Consider the following 20,838-nt stretch of genomic DNA (forward strand, 5'->3'; position numbering starts at 1 on the left):
CTGTATTTTTTGGGATGCTTTACAATCAGTCCAGAAGCGAGAGGATGTGACTGTGATCCATGTTTAATAGACGGCTGTCATACAGATGTCCACTGAGCTTCTCTCCTCGCTACAGACAGTGGAAAAACACGCCATCAACGTCCACTCTCTCACCCTCTTTCTCACGCCTTCGCTCTCTTTTCTCTCAATCTCTCTCCTTCCTCTAGCTTCTTGGCATCTATCTATCTATCTATCTATCTGTCTGTCTGTCTGTCTGTCTGTCTGTCTGTCTATCTCCTTTCTCTAGCTTCTCTGAATCTTTGTTTTTAGTTTCTTTCTATGTACATTTTTTCTTTTTCTCTCACCTCTTCTCTTTCCCCCTCTTTTCTCTTTCCATCTCTCTCTCTCTCTCTCTCTCTCTCTTTCAGGCTGATGTAACAGGCTGCTTTCTTTACATAATGATGATATATCTGCTCAGCATCCTGATTATACTGCTGAGACTGACTCTGTTAATGAGAGACAGAAAAAAGGGAGGGAGGGAGGGAGAAAAGGAGGGAGAGAGAGTAAAAATAATTCTTATTGGGAAATGCATGTTTTGACATCATGTGAGCGAGTGATTACAGTGTTTGGATGCTGTGATCGGAAAAAAAGAAACAGATAAAAAAAGAAAAGAGTTGAGAGGGATTTTGTTTCCCACCATTAAAATGATTCAGCTTCCGGAAGCCCAAAGCTAAGAGTACTCTCTCATATTCTCCCTCCCGCTCCTTCACTCTCTCCCTGTCTCTCTCTCCACATTCTGCTACACACAACTACAGCACACATCCTATCCTGCATTTCACTGCCGCCAGAAGAAAACCTGTCCACTGTTTTCTGTTTCCATGTATTTATTTCTTCACATCTGAGGCCATTTGTGCTTCACAATGCTGAATGTTTCATATCAAACAGACCAATTTGTTACATCTCCCACTTTTCACAGTAGCAGGTTCAATAAAATTCACCGGTCTGGAGGTCCTTCGGTGGGACTATTTGTTCTTTTAATAACACTGAAATATATTTTAAGGGAAATGTGTCTCGAGGCTCATTAGCAGCTCAACATATAGTCCTAGTTCATCTGATAACAGAGATACATGGAGAAATATTTCACTTGTATTCTACGCTCTTAAAAGACAGTTCTTTAATAATGCTATATGGTTGTATTAGAGCCATTTGTATGCTGAAACGATTCTTTGCATGGTGAAACATTTATTCAGATTGATAGACAATGTCTGGTATATGGCTCTATAAGGAAAATGGTTTCATATAGAACCACGAACACTCAAAGAACCCTTCGCATGGTTATGAAAGTGCTCTTCAGACTGATGGAGAATGTGCTGTAGATGGTTTTATACAGAATCTTTTTGAAAATGGTTCTATAAAGCACCAGAAAGGGTTCTTCTATCACCGCAATGTCAAGCTTGTAACAACAGAAGAACCCTTTTTGGTGCTATGTAGAACCATATATATACGACACATTTTTCCATGAATCTGAAGAACCATTTCACTGTTAAAAGAAACATTTGAGCATGCAATTCATGGTTCTAAATGGAACAAGTTGTCTTTACTAACAAAACCCTAAAGTACCATAACTTTTAAGAGTGTAGGGGGTCTCCAGAAAAAGGATTTGAGTGTTCTGCTTAACATCAGCAGGTTGCATATTTGAATCCTAATGATGCCACAGCCATCCGTAAGTAGAGGCCGTAGAGGTGAAATGGGTAACAGGAATGCATCATGGAAAAAGTCCCAGCAGGTGAGTAAATTAGGTAAAAAAACAGATATTGTTTACTGACTGAGGTGCAGAAAAATGGTAGTTTAACCGTCGCTAGTTAACGTCAGTTTACCTTTAGCTAAACTACGAAGTGTGAGCTGGTGAACTCAAGTGTCCTCATACTGAGCTAACTCAAGAAAAACAAAAAAAAGTTAGGGTTAGGGTTAGTTAATTAATATCTGAGCTGACCATTTTTTACTGTGCTGTTTTATAGATAAGACATTTTCATACAACAGACAAAACAATGTATGCTTCATTTGAGCACAGTGTACACATTATAAATCTATTCAAAGTAGCATTTTATTCAGCATATTTATCCTGGATGTTCTTATATCTTTGAATACAAAAAGATATTTTTAATCTATATTTTAATTCTGTTCTCTGGGGTCTGATGTGAAGTGCCTCTTAATCATGCTTGTGAAAAAAATGAATGGAGCTGATTCTCCAGGATGAATCCCAGGTTGAGAGATTAGACTCTCGTTGGCTTTCTTCCCTCAACGGCTCAAAGGGTGTGTGTGTGTGTGTGTGTGTGTGTGAGTGAAGATGTGGAGTGTATGGGTGTATCAGGGCGACTCAGGGATGAGGGCAGACAATAGAACATTCACATGCAAATGGGAAGCGTGAGGGTGTAGGGATTCCTGCACTCATTTCCGTTCTCTATTGAGGCTTTTTTTACATGTTGTGTGATTATATTGTGGCTTCTTTTGAATGTAGATGAACACATGGATGTGTGTGTGTGTGTGTGTGTGTGTGTGTGTGTGTGTGTGTGTGTGTGTGTGTGTGCGTGTGTGCTTGCATGAGAATGAACAAGAGTGTGCGAACGTGCTGAACACTCTCAGCGGCCACTTTATTAGAAACCCTGCTCCGCCTAGCTGGTGTACAGTTAGAGACTGTAGCCCACCTGTTGAGCCATCTTCTAGCTCAGTGGTCCACACAATACTTTTCCGGTGAGCAAATTCAAAGAACCCTTTGCATGATTAAAGTGTTCTTTGCATTGCAGAAGTGTTCTCCAGATTGTTGGAGAATGTGCTGTAAATGGTTCTATGTAGAACCTTTTCGAAAAGTATTCCAGACAGCATCAAAAAGGGTTCTTGTATTATTGATGTCAAGCTTTATAGAAGAACCCATTTGGTGCTATATAAAACCCTCCTCAAAAAGGCTTTTTTAGAACCTAAAGCACAGTCTCCATCAATGTGAAGAACCCTTCCATGGTGCAAAGAACCCCTTAACCATGCAAATGGTTCTTTGTGTGTTCATGGTTCTACTTAGAACCAGTTTCTTTACTAAAGAACCCTTGAAGAAGTGTGTATCTAATCATTTTTCAGCCTCAGTGCTGTCCTGTTAACTTCTTGTTTCATACTTCATTAAACTTTGGATGCCGTAATTATTTTTTTAATGAGAAAATGACAGAAGAAAAGAAAATGTATATTTAAAAAAATTATTAATACATATATTTTTTGAGCCGGATGGTTTTGTGGTGTGTGAACAGCCCAGCGTACAAGGTCTTACAAAAACCTTAGAAATGCTCATTTTATACACGCTTTAGAAAGATGCTCCTTCAAAGGTTCTTGAGTAACGGTACAGGACGATTCCGTGCTTCACTGAACTGAACTGGTTCTTCAGATCTGTGGAGAATGTGTTGTATATGGTTCTATACAGAACCCTTTTGATTTTTTTTAATAGCACCAAAAAGGTAAAGGGTTCTTTTATTGTACTGTAAAAACAGCACCACCGTTCCTGCACTCGGACACTCGCACCATGGACTCAACCGGTCACAAACAACTGACCACACAAAACCTAACCTTAACACTCACCCTCAAAGAAAAACCTAATCCTAACCCTCACCCTGGCCCTAATCCTAATCCTAACCATAACCTTAACACAAAACCTAACCTTAACACTCACCCTGGCCTTAATTCTAACCTTAACCTCAACCCAAAACCTAATCCTTATCCTGGCTCTATTCCTAACCTAAACCTTAACACAAAACCTAATCCTAACCCTCACCCCGGCCTTAACCTAACCTTAACCTCAACCCAAAACCTAATCCTAACCCTCACCCCGGCCTTAACCTAACCTTAACCTCAACCCAAAACCTAATCCTAACCCTCACCCCGGCCTTAACCTAACCTTAACCTCAACCCAAAACCTAATCCTAACCCTCACCCCGGCCTTAACCTAACCTTAACCTCAACCCAAATCCTAATCCTAACCCTCACCCCGGCCTTAACCTAACTTAACCTCAACCCAAAACCTAATCCTAACCCTCACCCCGGCCTTAACCTAACCTTAACCTCAACCCAAAACCTAATCCTTATCCTGGCTCTATTCCTAACCTAAACCTTAAAACAAAACCTAATCCTAACCCTCACCCCGGCCTTAACCTAACCTTAACCTCAACCCAAAACCTAATCCTAACCCTCACCCCGGCCTTAACCTAACCTTAACCTCAACCCAAAACCTAATCCTAACCCTCACCCCGGCCTTAACCTAACCTTAACCTCAACCCAAAACCTAATCCTAACCCTCACCCCGGCCTTAACCTAACCTTAACCTCAACCCAAAACCTAATCCTAACCCTCATCCCGGCCTTAACCTAACCTTAACCTCAACCCAAAACCTAATCCTAACCCTCATCCCGGCCTTAACCTAACCTTAACCTCAACCCAAAATCTAATCCTAACCCTCATCCCGGCCTTAACCTAACCTTAACCTCAACCCAAAACCTAATCCTAACCCTCATCCCGGCCTTAACCTAACCTAAACCTTAACACAAAACCTAATCCTAACCCTCACCCCGGCCTTAACCTAACCTTAACCTCAACCCAAATCCTAATCCTAACCCTCATCCCGGCCTTAACCTAACCTTAACCTCAACCCAAAACCTAATCCTAACCCTCATCCCGGCCTTAACCTAACCTTAACCTCAACCCAAAACCTAATCCTAACCCTCATCCCGGCCTTAACCTAACCTTAACCTCAACCCAAAACCTAATCCTAACCCTCACCCCGGCCTTAACCTAACCTTAACCTCAACCCAAAACCTAATCCTAACCCTCATCCCGGCCTTAACCTAACCTTAACCTCAACCCAAAACCTAATCCTAACCCTCATCCCGGCCTTAACCTAACCTTAACCTCAACCCAAAACCTAATCCTAACCCTCACCTCGGCCTTAACCTAACCTTAACCTCAACCCAAAACCTAATCCTAACCCTCATCCCGGCCTTAACCTAACCTTAACCTCAACCCAAAACCTAATCCTAACCCTCATCCCGGCCTTAACCTAACCTTAACCTCAACCCAAAACCTAATCCTAACCCTCATCCCGGCCTTAACCTAACCTTAACCTCAACCCAAAACCTAATCCTAACCCTCACCTCGGCCTTAACCTAACCTTAACCTCAACCCAAAACCTAATCCTAACCCTCACCCCGGCCTTAACCTAACCTTAACCTCAACCCAAAACCTAATCCTAACCCTCATCCCGGCCTTAACCTAACCTTAACCTCAACCCAAAACCTAATCCTAACCCTCATCCCGGCCTTAACCTAACCTTAACCTCAACCCAAAACCTAATCCTAACCCTCACCCCGGCCTTAACCTAACCTTAACCTCAACCCAAAACCTAATCCTAACCCTCATCCCGGCCTTAACCTAACCTTAACCTCAACCCAAAACCTAATCCTAACCCTCATCCCGGCCTTAACCTAACCTTAACCTCAACCCAAAACCTAATCCTCACCCTCACCCCGGCCTTAACCTAACCTTAACCTCAACCCAAAACCTAATCCTAACCCTCATCCCGGCCTTAACCTAACCTTAACCTCAACCCAAAACCTAATCCTAACCCTCATCCCGGCCTTAACCTAACCTTAACCTCAACCCAAAACCTAATCCTAACCCTCATCCCGGCCTTAACCTAACCTTAACCTCAACCCAAAACCTAATCCTAACCCTCATCCCGGCCTTAACCTAACCTTAACCTCAACCCAAAACCTAATCCTAACCCTCATCCCGGCCTTAACCTAACCTTAACCTCAACCCAAAACCTAATCCTCACCCTCACCCAGCCTAACCTAACCTTAACCTCAACCCAAAACCTAATCCTAACCCTCATCCCGGCCTTAACCTAACCTTAACCTCAACCCAAAACCTAATCCTCACCCTCACCCCGGCCTTAACCTAACCTTAACCTCAACCCAAAACCTAATCCTAACCCTCATCCCGGCCTTAACCTAACCTTAACGTCAACCCAAAACCTAATCCTAACCCTCACCCCGGCCTTAACCTAACCTTAACCTCAACCCAAAATCTAATCCTAACCCTCATCCCGGCCTTAACCTAACCTTAACCTCAACCCAAAACCTAATCCTAACCCTCATCCCGGCCTTAACCTAACCTTAACCTCAACCCAAAACCTAATCCTCACCCTCACCCCAGCCTTAACCTAACCTTAACCTCAACCCAAAACCTAATCCTAACCCTCATCCCGGCCTTAACCTAACCTTAACCTCAACCCAAAACCTAATCCTCACCCTCACCCCGGCCTTAACCTAACCTTAACCTCAACCCAAAACCTAATCCTAACCCTCATCCCGGCCTTAACCTAACCTTAACCTCAACCCAAAACCTAATCCTAACCCTCACCCCGGCCTTAACCTAACCTTAACCTCAACCCAAAATCTAATCCTCACCCCCAAATGTTTTTAACACGTTACTCAGAGGCTGTTGAGTGTTTGTTTTATCTGACAGAGTGTCACCCTGTGTTCCTGTGATAGACGTTTCCTTCCCATTCTCTTGGTAAACTATACATATTTTGTGCTTATTCTGCAATAAACAACAGCCTGTGAACAGATTAGAGGAGGAGGACACTGTGCTGAAGGAGGAAAACAGCTCAGGGGAGAAAGAAATCAAATAAAGAGAAGCAGTTTTATGGTAGCTTTATGATTTCCGCACGAATGATGATGTCATTTGTTGTAGTGAGCAGTAAAGCAGCTCAGGGCGTTTGTGCAGCATGAAGTGGCCAACAGAACACAGTGAATCAATACAGAGAGAGGGTATAAGGTGTGTGTGTGTGTGTGTGTATTTACATTTGTGTAACTTCGTTTCATGTGTGTGTGTATGTGTGTGTGTGTGTGTGTGTGTGTGTGCGTGCGCAGACAGTGTTGAATCGCACTGTCAGAGCTGATGTCAGGAAAGAGATCAGAGAGGCTTTAGTAATCAGAAACTGATCACGGGTCAGTGCCCTTCGGTCAATACACTGATTACAACACACAAATCCAATCATGGTGGTCATAAGTGGAGATGGTACTGGTCTGATACCAGGAATTAGTAACGAGCCGTTATTAGCAGAAAGAATGCATGTGAACCAAATCTACAAATCTATGCTGAAACAGCAGCCGCTGACACTGTGCAGCTCTTCCCGTGAGGTTAATAGAGTGAGTGAGTAGTGTCAGCATCAAAGGCTGCTTTCAGATCATCATCATAAGTGATGTGCTTCAATGAAAAATAGCCCTTTTAAAAGCGTAGGTCAATACTCACATCATCATCATCATCATCTGATACTACCGGTTGTAATATCGATTGCTATCTGTATCTGCCAATATTGGTGTCACTGAGGTTTCAATATGGCTACCAGTAATGTTTCAGTATCAATATTGAAAGTTTCAATATACACTCACTGAACATTTGAGTGGGAACGCCCACTTTGTATCTACCTCGAATGTGTTATTTAGGCTAAAACCCATCTACCTGGTCCAGTAGCTGGTTGTAGAGCTCATGGCAGTTGTCGAAGATGTACTTGTAAGTAGAGTCGAGGCAGGCTCTGACGCAGTCCTTCACCACCAGGCTCGCTCTGGGGGGGCTCTGCAGCTCCTGCACCTGAAAAACACACAGACCCATAATCACACAAGCTGCTCTTTCAAGGATTCAAGGATTCAAGGATTTAAGGAGATTTTATTGTCATTTGCATCACATGGTACATGAGGTGGAACGAAATTAAGATCTCATGGTCCAGTTTACACCCAAGAGCTGTTATTAAAATAGATAAATATAAGGTAAATACACAAGAGAGGGAGAGTAGGAGAGTAGGCAGTTAGCAGCAATATGAGGTCCAGAGTGCTTAAAGTTTGCTATAGCAGCATGATATTGAATTGAGCAGTAGATAAAGTAGATAAAGTGTCTAGAGTATTCCACTGAATATTTCATGAAGAACAGACCAAAAAAATTACAAAAAAACAAAACAAAACAAGGGATCACGGTTGAAATTGCGTTTTTAATCCCATAATGCATTATGACATGGTAAAACATTTTTTTCTGTCTCTAATAACAGTGAGCATCGGGATGGAGCTCACTCCAACAACATGCTTCACTTAATTGGAAAAAACTGATAAAAATGGTATTTAATGTATTGTGGAACCAAACCTTACGAATATAAAAATAGATTTTTGGGTGTGAGTCCCCTTTGAAATCCTTAAAACAATGTCTCCCTGCATTCACGGCCATTAAATATGTCAATTTTGCACATTTTTCTGTAAGAAACTGCTGCATTACATACGTATATTTATAAACTCTTCCACCCGCTCCTCGTAAAATGTGTTCATTTCCCCAATTTCCCTCTGTCCAGTTCATACCTATATTACTCAAACGCACTGTCCATTTTATACACTACGGCTACTTTAGCCTTGAAGCTCTAGCGTGAAACGAAAGAACTTCAGACAAACAAGTGTATTTGTGGAAAGTGGGGCGATTGGACTGCACATCTTTTGCTGATCTATCAGTTGAATTTAAAGTTCATATACATGAAACTGGTCCAAAGCTACAGAGTGTTCCCTAAAACCTCCTCAGAGGACAGTGGTGCGCGTTCTACTGTTTAATTGAGCCGTGTTGAGGCCGAGCGCGAACACTGTGTTTCCTCTTGCGTAACAGCAAATAAAGGATGCTGTACTTCCCCAAGTGTGTGTGGCTCTCAAGAGCAGCCACTGTAGGATGCAGGAGTCGCATTACCCATAACGCACTGTGACAGTCTGAGTTTTATTGTGCGCCTTGCGGGCCTTTCTCTGTGGGCGGGGCCTTTCAGCCACGGCTCACTGATCCTCTCTCACACACACACACACACACGGTGTGATGTCACTGAAAGAGCGGAAACACTTGGTGAATTAACAGGCTGGAGTTTGTAGAAGAGAGTTTGGGTGTATTAGAGGTCTGCATGGGTATGAAGCTGAAGCCCAAACTCGACCAGCACTTGTGACTTTAAGACCCGGCCCAACTGCTCTTGCCAGAATTAATAACCAGAACCAAAGAAACCTGCTGGCACACACTAACAGAGAAGGACTAGTGCAGACTCTGAACGATCCTACAGTCTATGATTATATTATCAATGGACTGGCGATCTGTCTGGCATTTGACGTGCCTTCCGCACAATGACTGCTGGGATAGGGCCAGCTCCTTCTGTGACCCAGAAGGATAAGTGGCTTAGAAAATGTGTGTAAAATGTGTCCTGTAGTGGAGAAATGATTGTGTATCCTTTCGACACTCAGCATGAACAGTAATTATAAACCTATTGTTTAAAGACTACCATAGAAACAGCTCCACACAACTTTTTGTTATTGTTTCGCTGCTGTTTAAACTCTTTCGACATGTCTGCGCTGATCGGCACTCGAGAGTAAAGAGAAGAAACTGCACTTTTAATCACTGTTTCTCATTTTTACGACCACTGTGTTTCATGAAGTCTTAGATGTTGTCATGTCATTTCAGGCCTATTTAATCTTGGCTGTTTTTGGTCATTTTTCTCTTTGCTACAGTGACATTTCTGCAAAAAAATGGTACCTTGCCAAGAAAAAAATGCTGCTCACAAAACAAAAAAAAAAAAAAATCAACCCAACTTGAAGTTGCCTTTAAAGAATGTCAATTCTTAAAGCCCCTCAGCCAGCCCACGATTTGCTCTCTGCTGGCTTTTTAACCCCCCTGAGGACTCTGGGCAGGTAGCCTCAGTGTGCTGGACCTCTATCACCCGCCTCCGGTGTGGAGAGAGCCATTATAGATCCAATATCAGCCCAAAATCAATCTGCTTTGAGCAGGACGGCAGGGCTGGAAGTCACCATGTGACACACACAGGAATAGGCCGGCCAGAGGGAGCACTGAGAAAACTCCCAGTGGACTCCCAGTGGTCTATTAGCTCTGCTGCCAGCCTGCAATCAGCGAGAGTGAGAGAGAGGGAGTCAGGGAGGGAGGTGAGCGACTGCACCCACTGTGGCACGAAGCGTCACAGCTCTGTTACAAACATCAAGCTGAAGTTCACTAAACACTCTACTCATATTCATTTAACTGGATAGTTTTTCCCATTTTGTGAAATGAACCTGTTGTCGATGTGACTAAGCCTCACTGAGGTAGCAGTTTATTTAAAAATTTCATATTGTGGTGGACGGCTGGGATGGGCTCCAGCACCCCCCTGCGACCCTGACGGAGAAGCGGCTTGGAAAATGGATGGATGGATATTGTGGTGGACTTCACCTTAATTAGCAAAGTGGTGTTAGCCACACGACTGGGCTTTAGACTGCCGTAAGGGTAATTAAGCCTGCTTACAAGCTAACTAGACAACTGATTCATCCTTTCCCAACCTTTAGAAGTCAAGACTTATCACGTTCATTTTAAACTTGTAAGGTTTAATTAAGGTGAACGGCGAGTTTCTTGTGATCAAGAAAGGCTGCTTTTTTTTAGCTGACTGTGGTGAGCTGGTCCAGTTAATCTCTGCACACACACTCAAAGTGTCTCCGCGTCCTGTACTGGACTCAAAGACCGCAGCCCCAAGGCCATCAGCTGGGTCAGTGTGCAGCCCCACACGTCACTTTCATTACCTCAGAGAACCACAAACCACTCGCTGTGTTTGTCAGCGAGTGAAAGAACAGCGAGAGCTGTAGGACAAATGATAGGAGTGAAAGATGATCTACATTTATTCTCTTTCTCTCGTGTTCCTGGGTGACACTCTTACCAACCTCATGGCCTTAAGTTTAGAGTAGAACAGAGTTTGAAATAACACTAGTTTTAAGCTTTACTAACTTGCTTTTAATTCAGCAAGATATGCAGGAGATATATGAGACTAAAACAAGTAAGCTAATGAAATAAAGTAGAATAGAGGAAGAAAATTAAATGGAAAATAACATAACTTGAAAAAATCTAACCAATAAGTAGTTTAGATTTTAATGAATGTCAGGGCTGCGATGGACTGGCAACCTGTGCAGGGTGTATCCTGCCTTCTGATGACTGCTGGGATAGACTCCAGCACCCCCCGCGACCCTGACGGAGAAGCAGCTTAGAAAATGGATGGATGGATGGATGATTGTCAGGGCATATTAGGCTGTATGCTGTTGTGTTCAAATATTGTCTATATAAACCTTGTTTGATCATTTACAGCAAGCAATCGTTATCTGGCAGTCAATAAAGATATTTACATATCATCCACTACGAGACAACACAGAAATGTGGACTGATTAAAGATCGCTGCTGCTCCTTCGTGATGCTGTTGGGAAGCAGATCGGGTTTACCGTCCATGCCGCGCCGCGATTTAAAACTGAGAGAAAGTTAAAGCTGCAGCGCATCTCAGGCAGCAATAAAGACACTCAGAAAATAAAATGTTAGCAGCCAGCAAAACAAAGAAAAGTCTTTATTTTAGGATAGCTAACGTGATAACTTCAAAGGTTTCGGGTAATTTAGTACCAAAATCTCCCAGCAGAAACTGCTATATATATATATATAGCCTAACCTACTCTAATTAAAAGCTAATACCTGATTCATATTTGGTGAATTGAATTCAAATGAATTGAAAGGTAGACTGATAACAGAGTTTTGATTCTATCATCAAGTCTACCATAAGTTTTAAAGCATGAGGGAGATGACCTGAAAACAAAGTAGGCTGTTGGCGCTTTGCAAAGCCACTGGCATTTCAACATTAATTACATACACTGCTTTGATTTCCTTGGTATTAAACCAAGTATATGTGCATTTTAGGCATGGACAGTGGTTATATAATGTTGGAGGGGGAAGCACAGTCAGGAAGAACTCTTTAATGAGAACGCCAGTGTATTCCACCTCTAACAGAGACGGCCTTTTAAGAGCAAATTTAAAAATGCACTGACCCCATATTTACTCAAACTGCCAACACAACAGAACATACATTTCTGTGACATTACAAACACGACTGACAATTTTTGTGATGCAGGGAAATGAGACATCAGCCTCCCTTAACTAATACAGACCCATTCAATATATGCGAACGCATGCACGGCCGTACATCTCTACCCAATGACGCGTAGCGCGTTTGAAACGAGACGCTATTCTCTGTCCTGCTTTCTCCGTGTGCAGCGGAGCACAACACATCTAAACACACAACTAACGGATGCTTCTGCATCGATCCATCCGAGCTTCCGGATCCAGGATCTCATTTGCACCCTCACAGGAGATCTGTGTCACCGCCAGGGTGTGGGAACAGACCGGACAAACACTGAGTGATGAAAAAAGTTCCAGTATTACAGCCCAAATAAAGGACTGCCACAAATAAAGGCCATAAATAAAGGCAGGGGTGTCCAATCTCGTAAACAAAAGGCCTGTGTGGCTGCAGTTTTTCATTCCAAGCAATCGGGTGCACACCTGATTCCACTTAATCAGGTTAATCAGTTGGTCTTCGCCTTCAAATATTTGATTATGTGTGCGCCTGCAAACACACGGGATCCTTGTGGATAAGCCTGGCTACCCCTATGAGAGCCGATATAATGGAAAACTGAATAATCAGTCTGTTTGTTTGGTGTTTTGGCAACTCATTGGGAATCCTTTGCCAAAAATAAACATGTGGGGCAAAACTTTCTTTCTCCATTTCTCTTTTTTTATGTTTTTGCATAATCTGAAAACACTTTATACCCTGTATGACTATTTCATGACGAATGGACCAGTTATTTCTGAAGCTCCTCTGACATCAGTTATCATTTAAAGATGTTTTTTCCTTCATGCTGTAAAGCACGGCTTGCTGGTCAAGTCAGGCCCGTGACACAATCTTATTGCTTTATAAAGTCTTTTGTATGCAACTGAAACTACTTATGAGCAACGCTACAAGCGTATGCCCAGCATTATAAGGTGTTATGTATGCCATTTAACTGCATAAATGTAATTATATGCGTTATGGACACAAGACTTATAAGAAGTGTTACCAAACTTTCGTTTTGGTAAAATTTGAGGATTCAATTGTGATTAACTAAAACAAAAAGAATGCAAATAATCAAGAATAATTCTTTTTATTGTTTGACAGCCCTTAAATAAAACGTACTACACCTCGTCTGCGAATGGCTGACCGCAACACTCAGCTATACAAAGTTTTGATCATTTCTATAGTAAGTCATACTGTGTTTAACCACATCAGTCAGTCAATGGATGTAATCCGACTTGGTTGTGAGAAGTTTTGAGGATGTATTTTTACAGATAAGACTGTCAAGCCACAATATGTATTCATAATCTATATGTACTGCATAAGTCAAAGGCTGAAGCTGAGTTGGAGGTTCTGCACAGGCTGCTTTTCTCTCTGCGTTGTGCGAGTGTGAGGCAGAATACTGATGTCAGTCACTGATGAGAGGAGATAAGTTCACTAAGTCTGGGGATCACTGAGAATACCTAATTAAAGAAGGTGTCAGGAAAGACTGAATGTGTGTATAATTGTGTGTACCTTCATCCTGAAGAAGGTGATGCTGGTTAGAAGGTCCACTGTTGATTTCAGGTCCTGGAGTCTCTCTGGGTTTCCGGCAGGGAAATTGTCCTGTAATTATAGACAAACAACAGATGAGGACAGACAAGGACAGTGTGATCTCGATCTCTCTCTCTCTCTCTCTCTCGTTTGCCCTCTACTCATTTCCAAGTTCAATCACAGATGCAGAAACTGCTCTGCCAAAATTGATGTGGATGAGAGAAAAATAAAATGTTTAGATTTAAAATGTAAGCAGGAGAGCTGGCCTTTCTGTTTTTTTCATCCAGACACTCTGAGATGGTGATAAAGTGAGCTGCTTATGGGTTTGAGGCAGATGTAAGTGCCCAATCCCAATAACCGAGTGGTCTGTATTGAGAAACAATGTTAAAAAGCATAACATGCATCGATATCTACTGTATTGCAAACCTACAACTCCAGTAATATATAAAAGTTGAGTTAAGAGAAACAAAGTTAAGCCTAGGTCGAGTTTAGGACAATTGAATCAAGGTTTGGACAATTGAATGAAGGCAATTGGTTTCCACCAACCACTTGATGTAACACAATCATTGGGTTTTATAGTGAAGTCTGGTCTAAGCTTGGCTTTGTGGCAAAAGGCATGACCTGTAGCAGTTTACCCAATACAGAAAGCCTCACTATGGATTCATCTATCTTATCATTTACTCTTTTTCTGAACTTTAAATATGCCTAAAATACAAATAAAGCCAAGAGTACTAAAGACACAAGCCACAGAACCAAAACAGATTCAGATTCAGAACAAGCTATATGTTGAGATTTTTGTGTGTATTCTGTGATTACTTTAAAAACAATATAAATATTACATAAAGTTGTGTCCAAAAATGTGCAGTTTTCAAAGTGTTTTGACTAATTTGTTAGATACTTACCATACCAAGGTGAAAAGGCTAATATAAAGAAAAATCTGGCTGTTTTGAGACCCAACAAGTACATTCATAAAACTAAGTCTGTCGTTTGTGTTCTACTGGCTCCTAAATGGTGTACAGTGCATGGACCCCGATGATTGCCACATGCAATATAATTTGTATATGGGTAATTTTTGTCTTATGACAGTTGCAACTGTTCACATAATCATCAATTTCATCCCTAATGTCAGACATAAACCAAATGAAAGCTCACTGTCTTGGTTAATAACGACAATTTACACATAGCCTTTCTTTACACACTATTATAAATCCTGATGAAACTTCGGCGCACGTGAAACTTGGCGCTTACATTTTGGTAAAGTTATTTTAGTTCTCACTGCACCACAAACTTCAATACTATATCTGTACTGTATATGTTAGTTGAAAAAATGACTGGGCCATGTTCATCAATCAAAACGTGAATATCACAGAAAGATGACAAGTTTGCATGTATGTAATATGGAAATGAGTAAATTAGTGATATCCTGATATTATTTGTGATCAAGGCATATTTTAATGTATTACTGGCTGATCCAGTTTCAGTCTTGTTTTTTTTGCATTGTAGATGTGCCATAACATCCTAACTGTTTTGGACGTAATTCACGAACAATGGCAGTTAGGCATGGTTTTACAAGCTAATGAAGAAGTTTAAATGGAGTTTAAAAGTATGTTAAAGTGCTAAAAGTACCCGTGTAATATGTGCAGCATTCTGACTGTTTTATTTAGCCACCTTCCATTTAAATGTATGCACATAAATGTGAGTGCGCAGCTATTAGGCTTCGGGTCTATTTCCTGCCACTTGCAGTAAGCGACTGTCACCAAAGCCATGTAGCAAATACACCCTGATGATTAAAAAAATATATCAGATTGGTATCAGCCAATACTCTGCATTATGGGAAGGCAAATAAACTGGACAATGCAGTCATTGGGAGCGAACAGAATTTTGCTGGCTATGGTGGGCAAGCAGCAGGACCCCTCTCTTTGAGCTGCTCAGATCCAAGATCTGTGCTCAGATTACCGCGAGAGCGTTAAAATAAAGTCAGATAAAGTATTCACTCAGGCAGAAATGACAGATTTAAGAAACTGATAAGGCTTTAAATTTTATCTTAGAAAAACATCCAATCAACACAAGTGTCGTTGTTGAGAGACAAGCGTTCAGAAAACAGGTCAGTATATCGGTCACATCTCAAGCAGGTCACAGACAGTGCTGAACACAGTGGCCTACATGTCCAACATAGCTAAATAAATAGAAATGGAAAAGTACGCAATGTTTTTACCTGCGCATGTTTAAATTTGCATGCATCAATGTATCTATAACTACCTTCCTATTAATAATGCAACTGCACATACCATTCACTCTGTATGATCAAATCTGTAGAGTGACACTGCATTTGGTTTATTTGGTATTTATGTTGACATCACCAGCAAAAATATTCCTTGCTGAATAAACTGATTCTGTGACTGTTGAATTTATTCACCCCAGTTCACCCCCAGGTACCGACATTCATATCTCGCTGTCAGGACTGAAAATGAAAACACATGATTGTTTAGTGTGTAAGCAGAACCTGTCATACGTCAAGAAAATGAATCCTTCAGTCGTAAACCCATGAGCTCATTCTCCTGTAACGTCATACACTATATTAACCTGACGGTGTCAAAAAAGCCCACTGAGGCAAGCTTGTCTGTCCTACACGCTAACACATGCCTTTATAGCATCACACACAAAGCCGTGAAGGGCTTCACGCACAACAAAGAAGAACATGCACCATCAGGATCCTCCTCCTCCTACTAATTGTTGTTTTTTTGGGCCCGCGGGCTGGGCTGCGATAGCGGCTTCTGAAAATGTCAGGGACGGTTATGTGAAGACAAAGGGAAGGCTTTAATTTGGTGAGCACGTTGAGAAATTCGAAGCAGTAGGCGTTGGAGCTGTTAACCCGTCTGTGGGTGGCGGCGGCTGCTGTTTCAGGCAGACTTCTGGACGACGGGCCGTCAGACTCACCCCACGTTTCCCTACAAAGCTCCAATTACTCTGCCAAGACTAATGGAGTGGCAATGATGTTTGCCAACATCAAAAATGCAAACAGAAACATGGTGAATCAGCTTCTGGTGCCAGCCAGAGTGAAACCTTTATGCAGTAAAGGGTTTATGACTCTGTGGCCCAACAGGTCCACTGAGGCTAAAGGCCTTTTGTGAGGGTATAATCCAGAAAAGAATCGGATTATTTTCCTTAACTTCACCACTGGAGCCACAGAGCCACTGGCTCTTACAAGAGATAAAGGATAGAGAACACAGTGCTCCCACTCACTGGTCACTTTACGAGCTCTACCTTATAGGTTCACTGCATTGGTATACAATTACGGACTGCAGCGCATCTGTTACTGCACAGCTTATCGACAGAGCTACAGCCTCCAACTCTACACTGTTAAGGTGGAGCTACAAAGGAGGGGCTTCTAATAAAGTGGACCTGCTCTAGCCCTTCATCAGTGGTCAGACTAGATGAAGGGTTTCCTATTTATAGTGTAACCTAAGGCAGGGAGGAGGGGGAGATGTTTGACTCATATGGCCATATGGTCAGGCCTATGGGAAAATGTTCTCCCAGTATCAGCTGCTACAGGTTAGAACGCTTTAAATATCTCTCAGCAAGATCCACTTTCAGGACAGCATGTTCAGACAGTGCCTATAGAGAGGGACTAACCTCTGATCAACAGTGCTATTCTGAAGCAACACAGATGGAACGGGTTCCAGAACTGATGAGATGTCAGCTTTTGTGATGACGGATCTAGACTCGATATGTCACGTCAGTTTTCCCAGCCTGACTGTGAATCATTCTTATATGTGTCTATTTTGATCAAGGATTAGCTTAAGTATGGTGTGTTGATTCTTCCTTTAGACCTATTCATTTCTACTGTACAGTAATAACATTATTATTATCTATTCATTTTGCTCTTTCTTATGTGCTTCTGATTGAGCTCATTTCCAATGGGTTTATTACCAATAAGAGGCAATAATGAAGCATTTCTCAGTTAACTAATCATATAGTATACTGCCAAATATGGGACATATCTTAATAATAATACAATAGACCATCAAATCAAGAAATACAGCTTAATAGTCATATTGTTCAATACCAAATATGGGAATTCAGCTTAAAAATCATGTAGTGCACTATAAAATATAGTAAAGCACCTTGGTAATAACATAATATAGCACCAAACACAGACATACATCTTGATATTGGGTGCTACCAAACATGAACAGCAAAAAAAAAGTTCAAAACACTACATTTTGAATGATGCAAGTAAAAATAAATAAATAAATAAATGAATAAGCAATATTTTACATCAAATCCAACCTCCGAAATCAAATAGAGGGTGGGAAAACACCTTATAATTAAATAATTGTGTACTATACTACTGAATATAGGAATATGCTCTAATAAACATATAACCACCAAATATGGACATGTGATTCAATAATCATACATGACCAAATATGGGCATATGGTTTAATGATCATATAGTATAATACTACACACAGATATGCTTCTTAATATTCATAAAGTATACTGCTAATAACGGGTATAAAATCATTAATCATATTGTAGAATACCAAATACAGGTAAATATCGTAATAATTGAATATACAATACTACTAAATATGGGTATATATCTTACTCATACAGCTCATTATGGGTATACATCTTAATAATAATATGGTATACTACCATGTATGGGTATATAGCTTAATGATTCTATAGCATACTATCAAATACACAGCTGAATGGTCATATAGTACATCACCAAAAACCTGGGAAACCGCAGATGAGAACATTTTAAGCATATTGTAGGTCACATGAAATATATGCTATTTAGTAGCTAAACAGTGGATTTTATAAGTCGGATTAAAGCACATCACCCTGGATCAGCTGAAAAGCTCTAAAAATCACTGCACATGTGTCTCATAACCACTAAAATAAGGAGCGACTGGAAAGCTGAGGTACAAAACTGAGTTTCCAAGCTGTCTCAGCCATATCCGTCTCAGCTTTAGGGAAAAGCAAACTCACTTTGGATCGGAATCTCATTGTAGGGAACTGTCTGGGCTGGCACAGTGGGGGGAAGCTGATGTGAATTGTATTACTGTCAGAAGGCATCGCACTGAAACAGACAGGTAAAGTGAAGGTGATACCTCCTGGCAGGCTGCCAAGTCTGTGTGTGTGTGTGTGTGTGTGTGTGTGTGTGTGTGTGTGTGTGTGTGTAAGTATGTATGTGTGTATATGCATGTGCGTATATGAGTGTGACGCTGCTGTCAGCATCTGTGTGTGTGTGTGTGTGTGTGTGTGTGTGTGTTCTGCCTTCCTGTCACTAGCATGTCAGCACTGAGACTCAGACTCTGATACAGGCTATATAAACCGCTGCAGTGTTGAGAGCAGCCGGTTAGCAGGAAGCTGGTCTCGGGACTGGTCTTCAGGCTGATTACTGCAGGTATGTAATGTGGTCTGTGTGGTGTGGTATATATTAGGGGTATAATAATGTGTTGTGATGCACTGATCTGAAGGAGGTGATTCACCTGCGTCAATAATAATAAAGTACTGCTGATGGGGATTCATTGATGGGAGTACGCAGGTAACACTACGCAGGTGTTAAAAGAAACCTAAAAACAAGGCCGACATATAAACAATTTTTATAGTTTTAAGCTCACCAGACAAAAACAGTCACACCCATACTTTCATCTATAATCCTTGTTTAAGCGTCATGATGCCTTAACAACAGCCCTTAACAACTGGTCAGCATTACACCAGTGTCTTATAACAGTTCTTGTCCATACTAGTTGTGTTAATTGATTGATGAATGGATGGATGGGTCAGTGGATACTAAGTGAATGAAAGAGAATGATTGATGGACAGTTGAATGAATGAATGAATGAATAATGAATAACTCTGGATGGATGGATGGATGGATGGATCAATGGATACTAAGTTAATAAAAGTGAATGATGGACAGATTGAATGAATGAATGAATTAATTAATTAACGAGTGAATAGATACTGAATGCCTGGATGAATGGATGGTTGGCTCAATCAGTTTACTAAGTACATTATGCTAAAAGACGGCTGGGCAGATGAATGAACAGATAGACAATGAATGACTGCATGAATGGATGGATGAATCAATGGATAGTGAGTTAATAGAAGTGAATGATGGACTGACAGATGAATGAATGAATGAATGAACAAATGAATGAACGAACGGACAATTAATGACTGCATGAATGGATGGATGGATCAATGGATAGTGAGTTAATAGAAGTGAATGATGGACTGACAGATGAATGAATGAATGAATGAATGAATGAATGAATGAATGAATGAACGAACGAACGGACAATGAATGACTGCATGAATGGATGGGTGGATCAATGAATACTGAGTTAAAAGTGAATGGCGGATGGACAGATGAATGAATGAATGAATGAATGAATGAATGAATGAATGAATGAATGAATGAATGAATGAACGGACGAACGAACAGACAATGAATGACTGCATGAATGGATGGGTGGATCAATGAATACTGAGTTAAAAGTGAATGACGGATGGACAGATAAATGAACGAATGAATGAATGAATGAATGAATGGACAATGACTGACTGCATGAATGGATGGATATATAGCCAATGACCGATGACGGATGAGTGGATAGAAATCAGTCTAAAGCCGTCTCTGCTGGTAAACTCACATTTTGCCCTGAAGGCGAAACTGAGCTGTTTTTTCATTCTGTTATTGTAGCTCAAAGCAAATGTAATGAAATGCTAATTCAACATGCAATAGAAGCATTTACTATTCCTCAGTGATTATAACGCTTCTGCTGTTTTTCTGGTTTTGGCCTTTAGTTTTCTTACCCGATACTTGGACAGATCAATCCTCAGGGAGTTGTGCAGCTGATCCAAGAGCTTTACAAACTTCTCTCTCTGTGGAAACAAGCAACATTCAGCGTGTAGATTAGTACCAATCCTGCTAAGAACACATTAATACTTACTTTTCTGTATTAGTACTAACAGTATTTAATACTTATAATATACGCAGTTCTTCTGTTCTATAAGTATAATCTGAAGATACTTTGAGTATTTCATTCATTATGTACACATCCATTCACATATCATCTGTCCATCCATCCATTCATCCATCCATTCACCATTTAACCAATCCAGTCATCCAGTCAACTAATCATCTATCTATCCATCCATCCATCCATAAATGAAGACATCTATCTATCCATCCATCCATCCATCCATCCATCCATCCATCCATCCATCCATCCATCCACCAATTAACCAATCCAGTCATCCAGTCAACTAATCATCTATCTATCCATCCATCCATCCATCCATCC

The 20,838-nt window shown here is 41.1% G+C and overlaps 1 protein-coding gene across 3 annotated transcripts in view; it reads right to left on the reverse strand.

Annotated features, from left to right (window-relative positions):
• LOC108411445 (protein unc-13 homolog C-like) overlaps positions 1-20,838 on the reverse strand; it is a 331,641-nt gene that overhangs the window by 172,560 nt on the left and 138,243 nt on the right. For all 3 annotated transcript variants that reach the window (XM_037539851.1, XM_037539850.1, XM_037539852.1), the window contains 3 exons: positions 20,348-20,416; positions 13,493-13,582; positions 7,537-7,665 (listed from right to left, as the gene is read on the reverse strand). In XM_037539851.1, coding sequence (XP_037395748.1) covers positions 7,537-7,665; positions 13,493-13,582; positions 20,348-20,416 — 288 coding nt within the window. The remainder of the gene's footprint in view (positions 1-7,536; positions 7,666-13,492; positions 13,583-20,347; positions 20,417-20,838) is intronic.

This window comes from Pygocentrus nattereri, chromosome 7, assembly GCF_015220715.1.
Source record: "Pygocentrus nattereri isolate fPygNat1 chromosome 7, fPygNat1.pri, whole genome shotgun sequence".
Classification (NCBI taxonomy): Eukaryota; Metazoa; Chordata; class Actinopteri; order Characiformes; family Serrasalmidae; genus Pygocentrus; species Pygocentrus nattereri.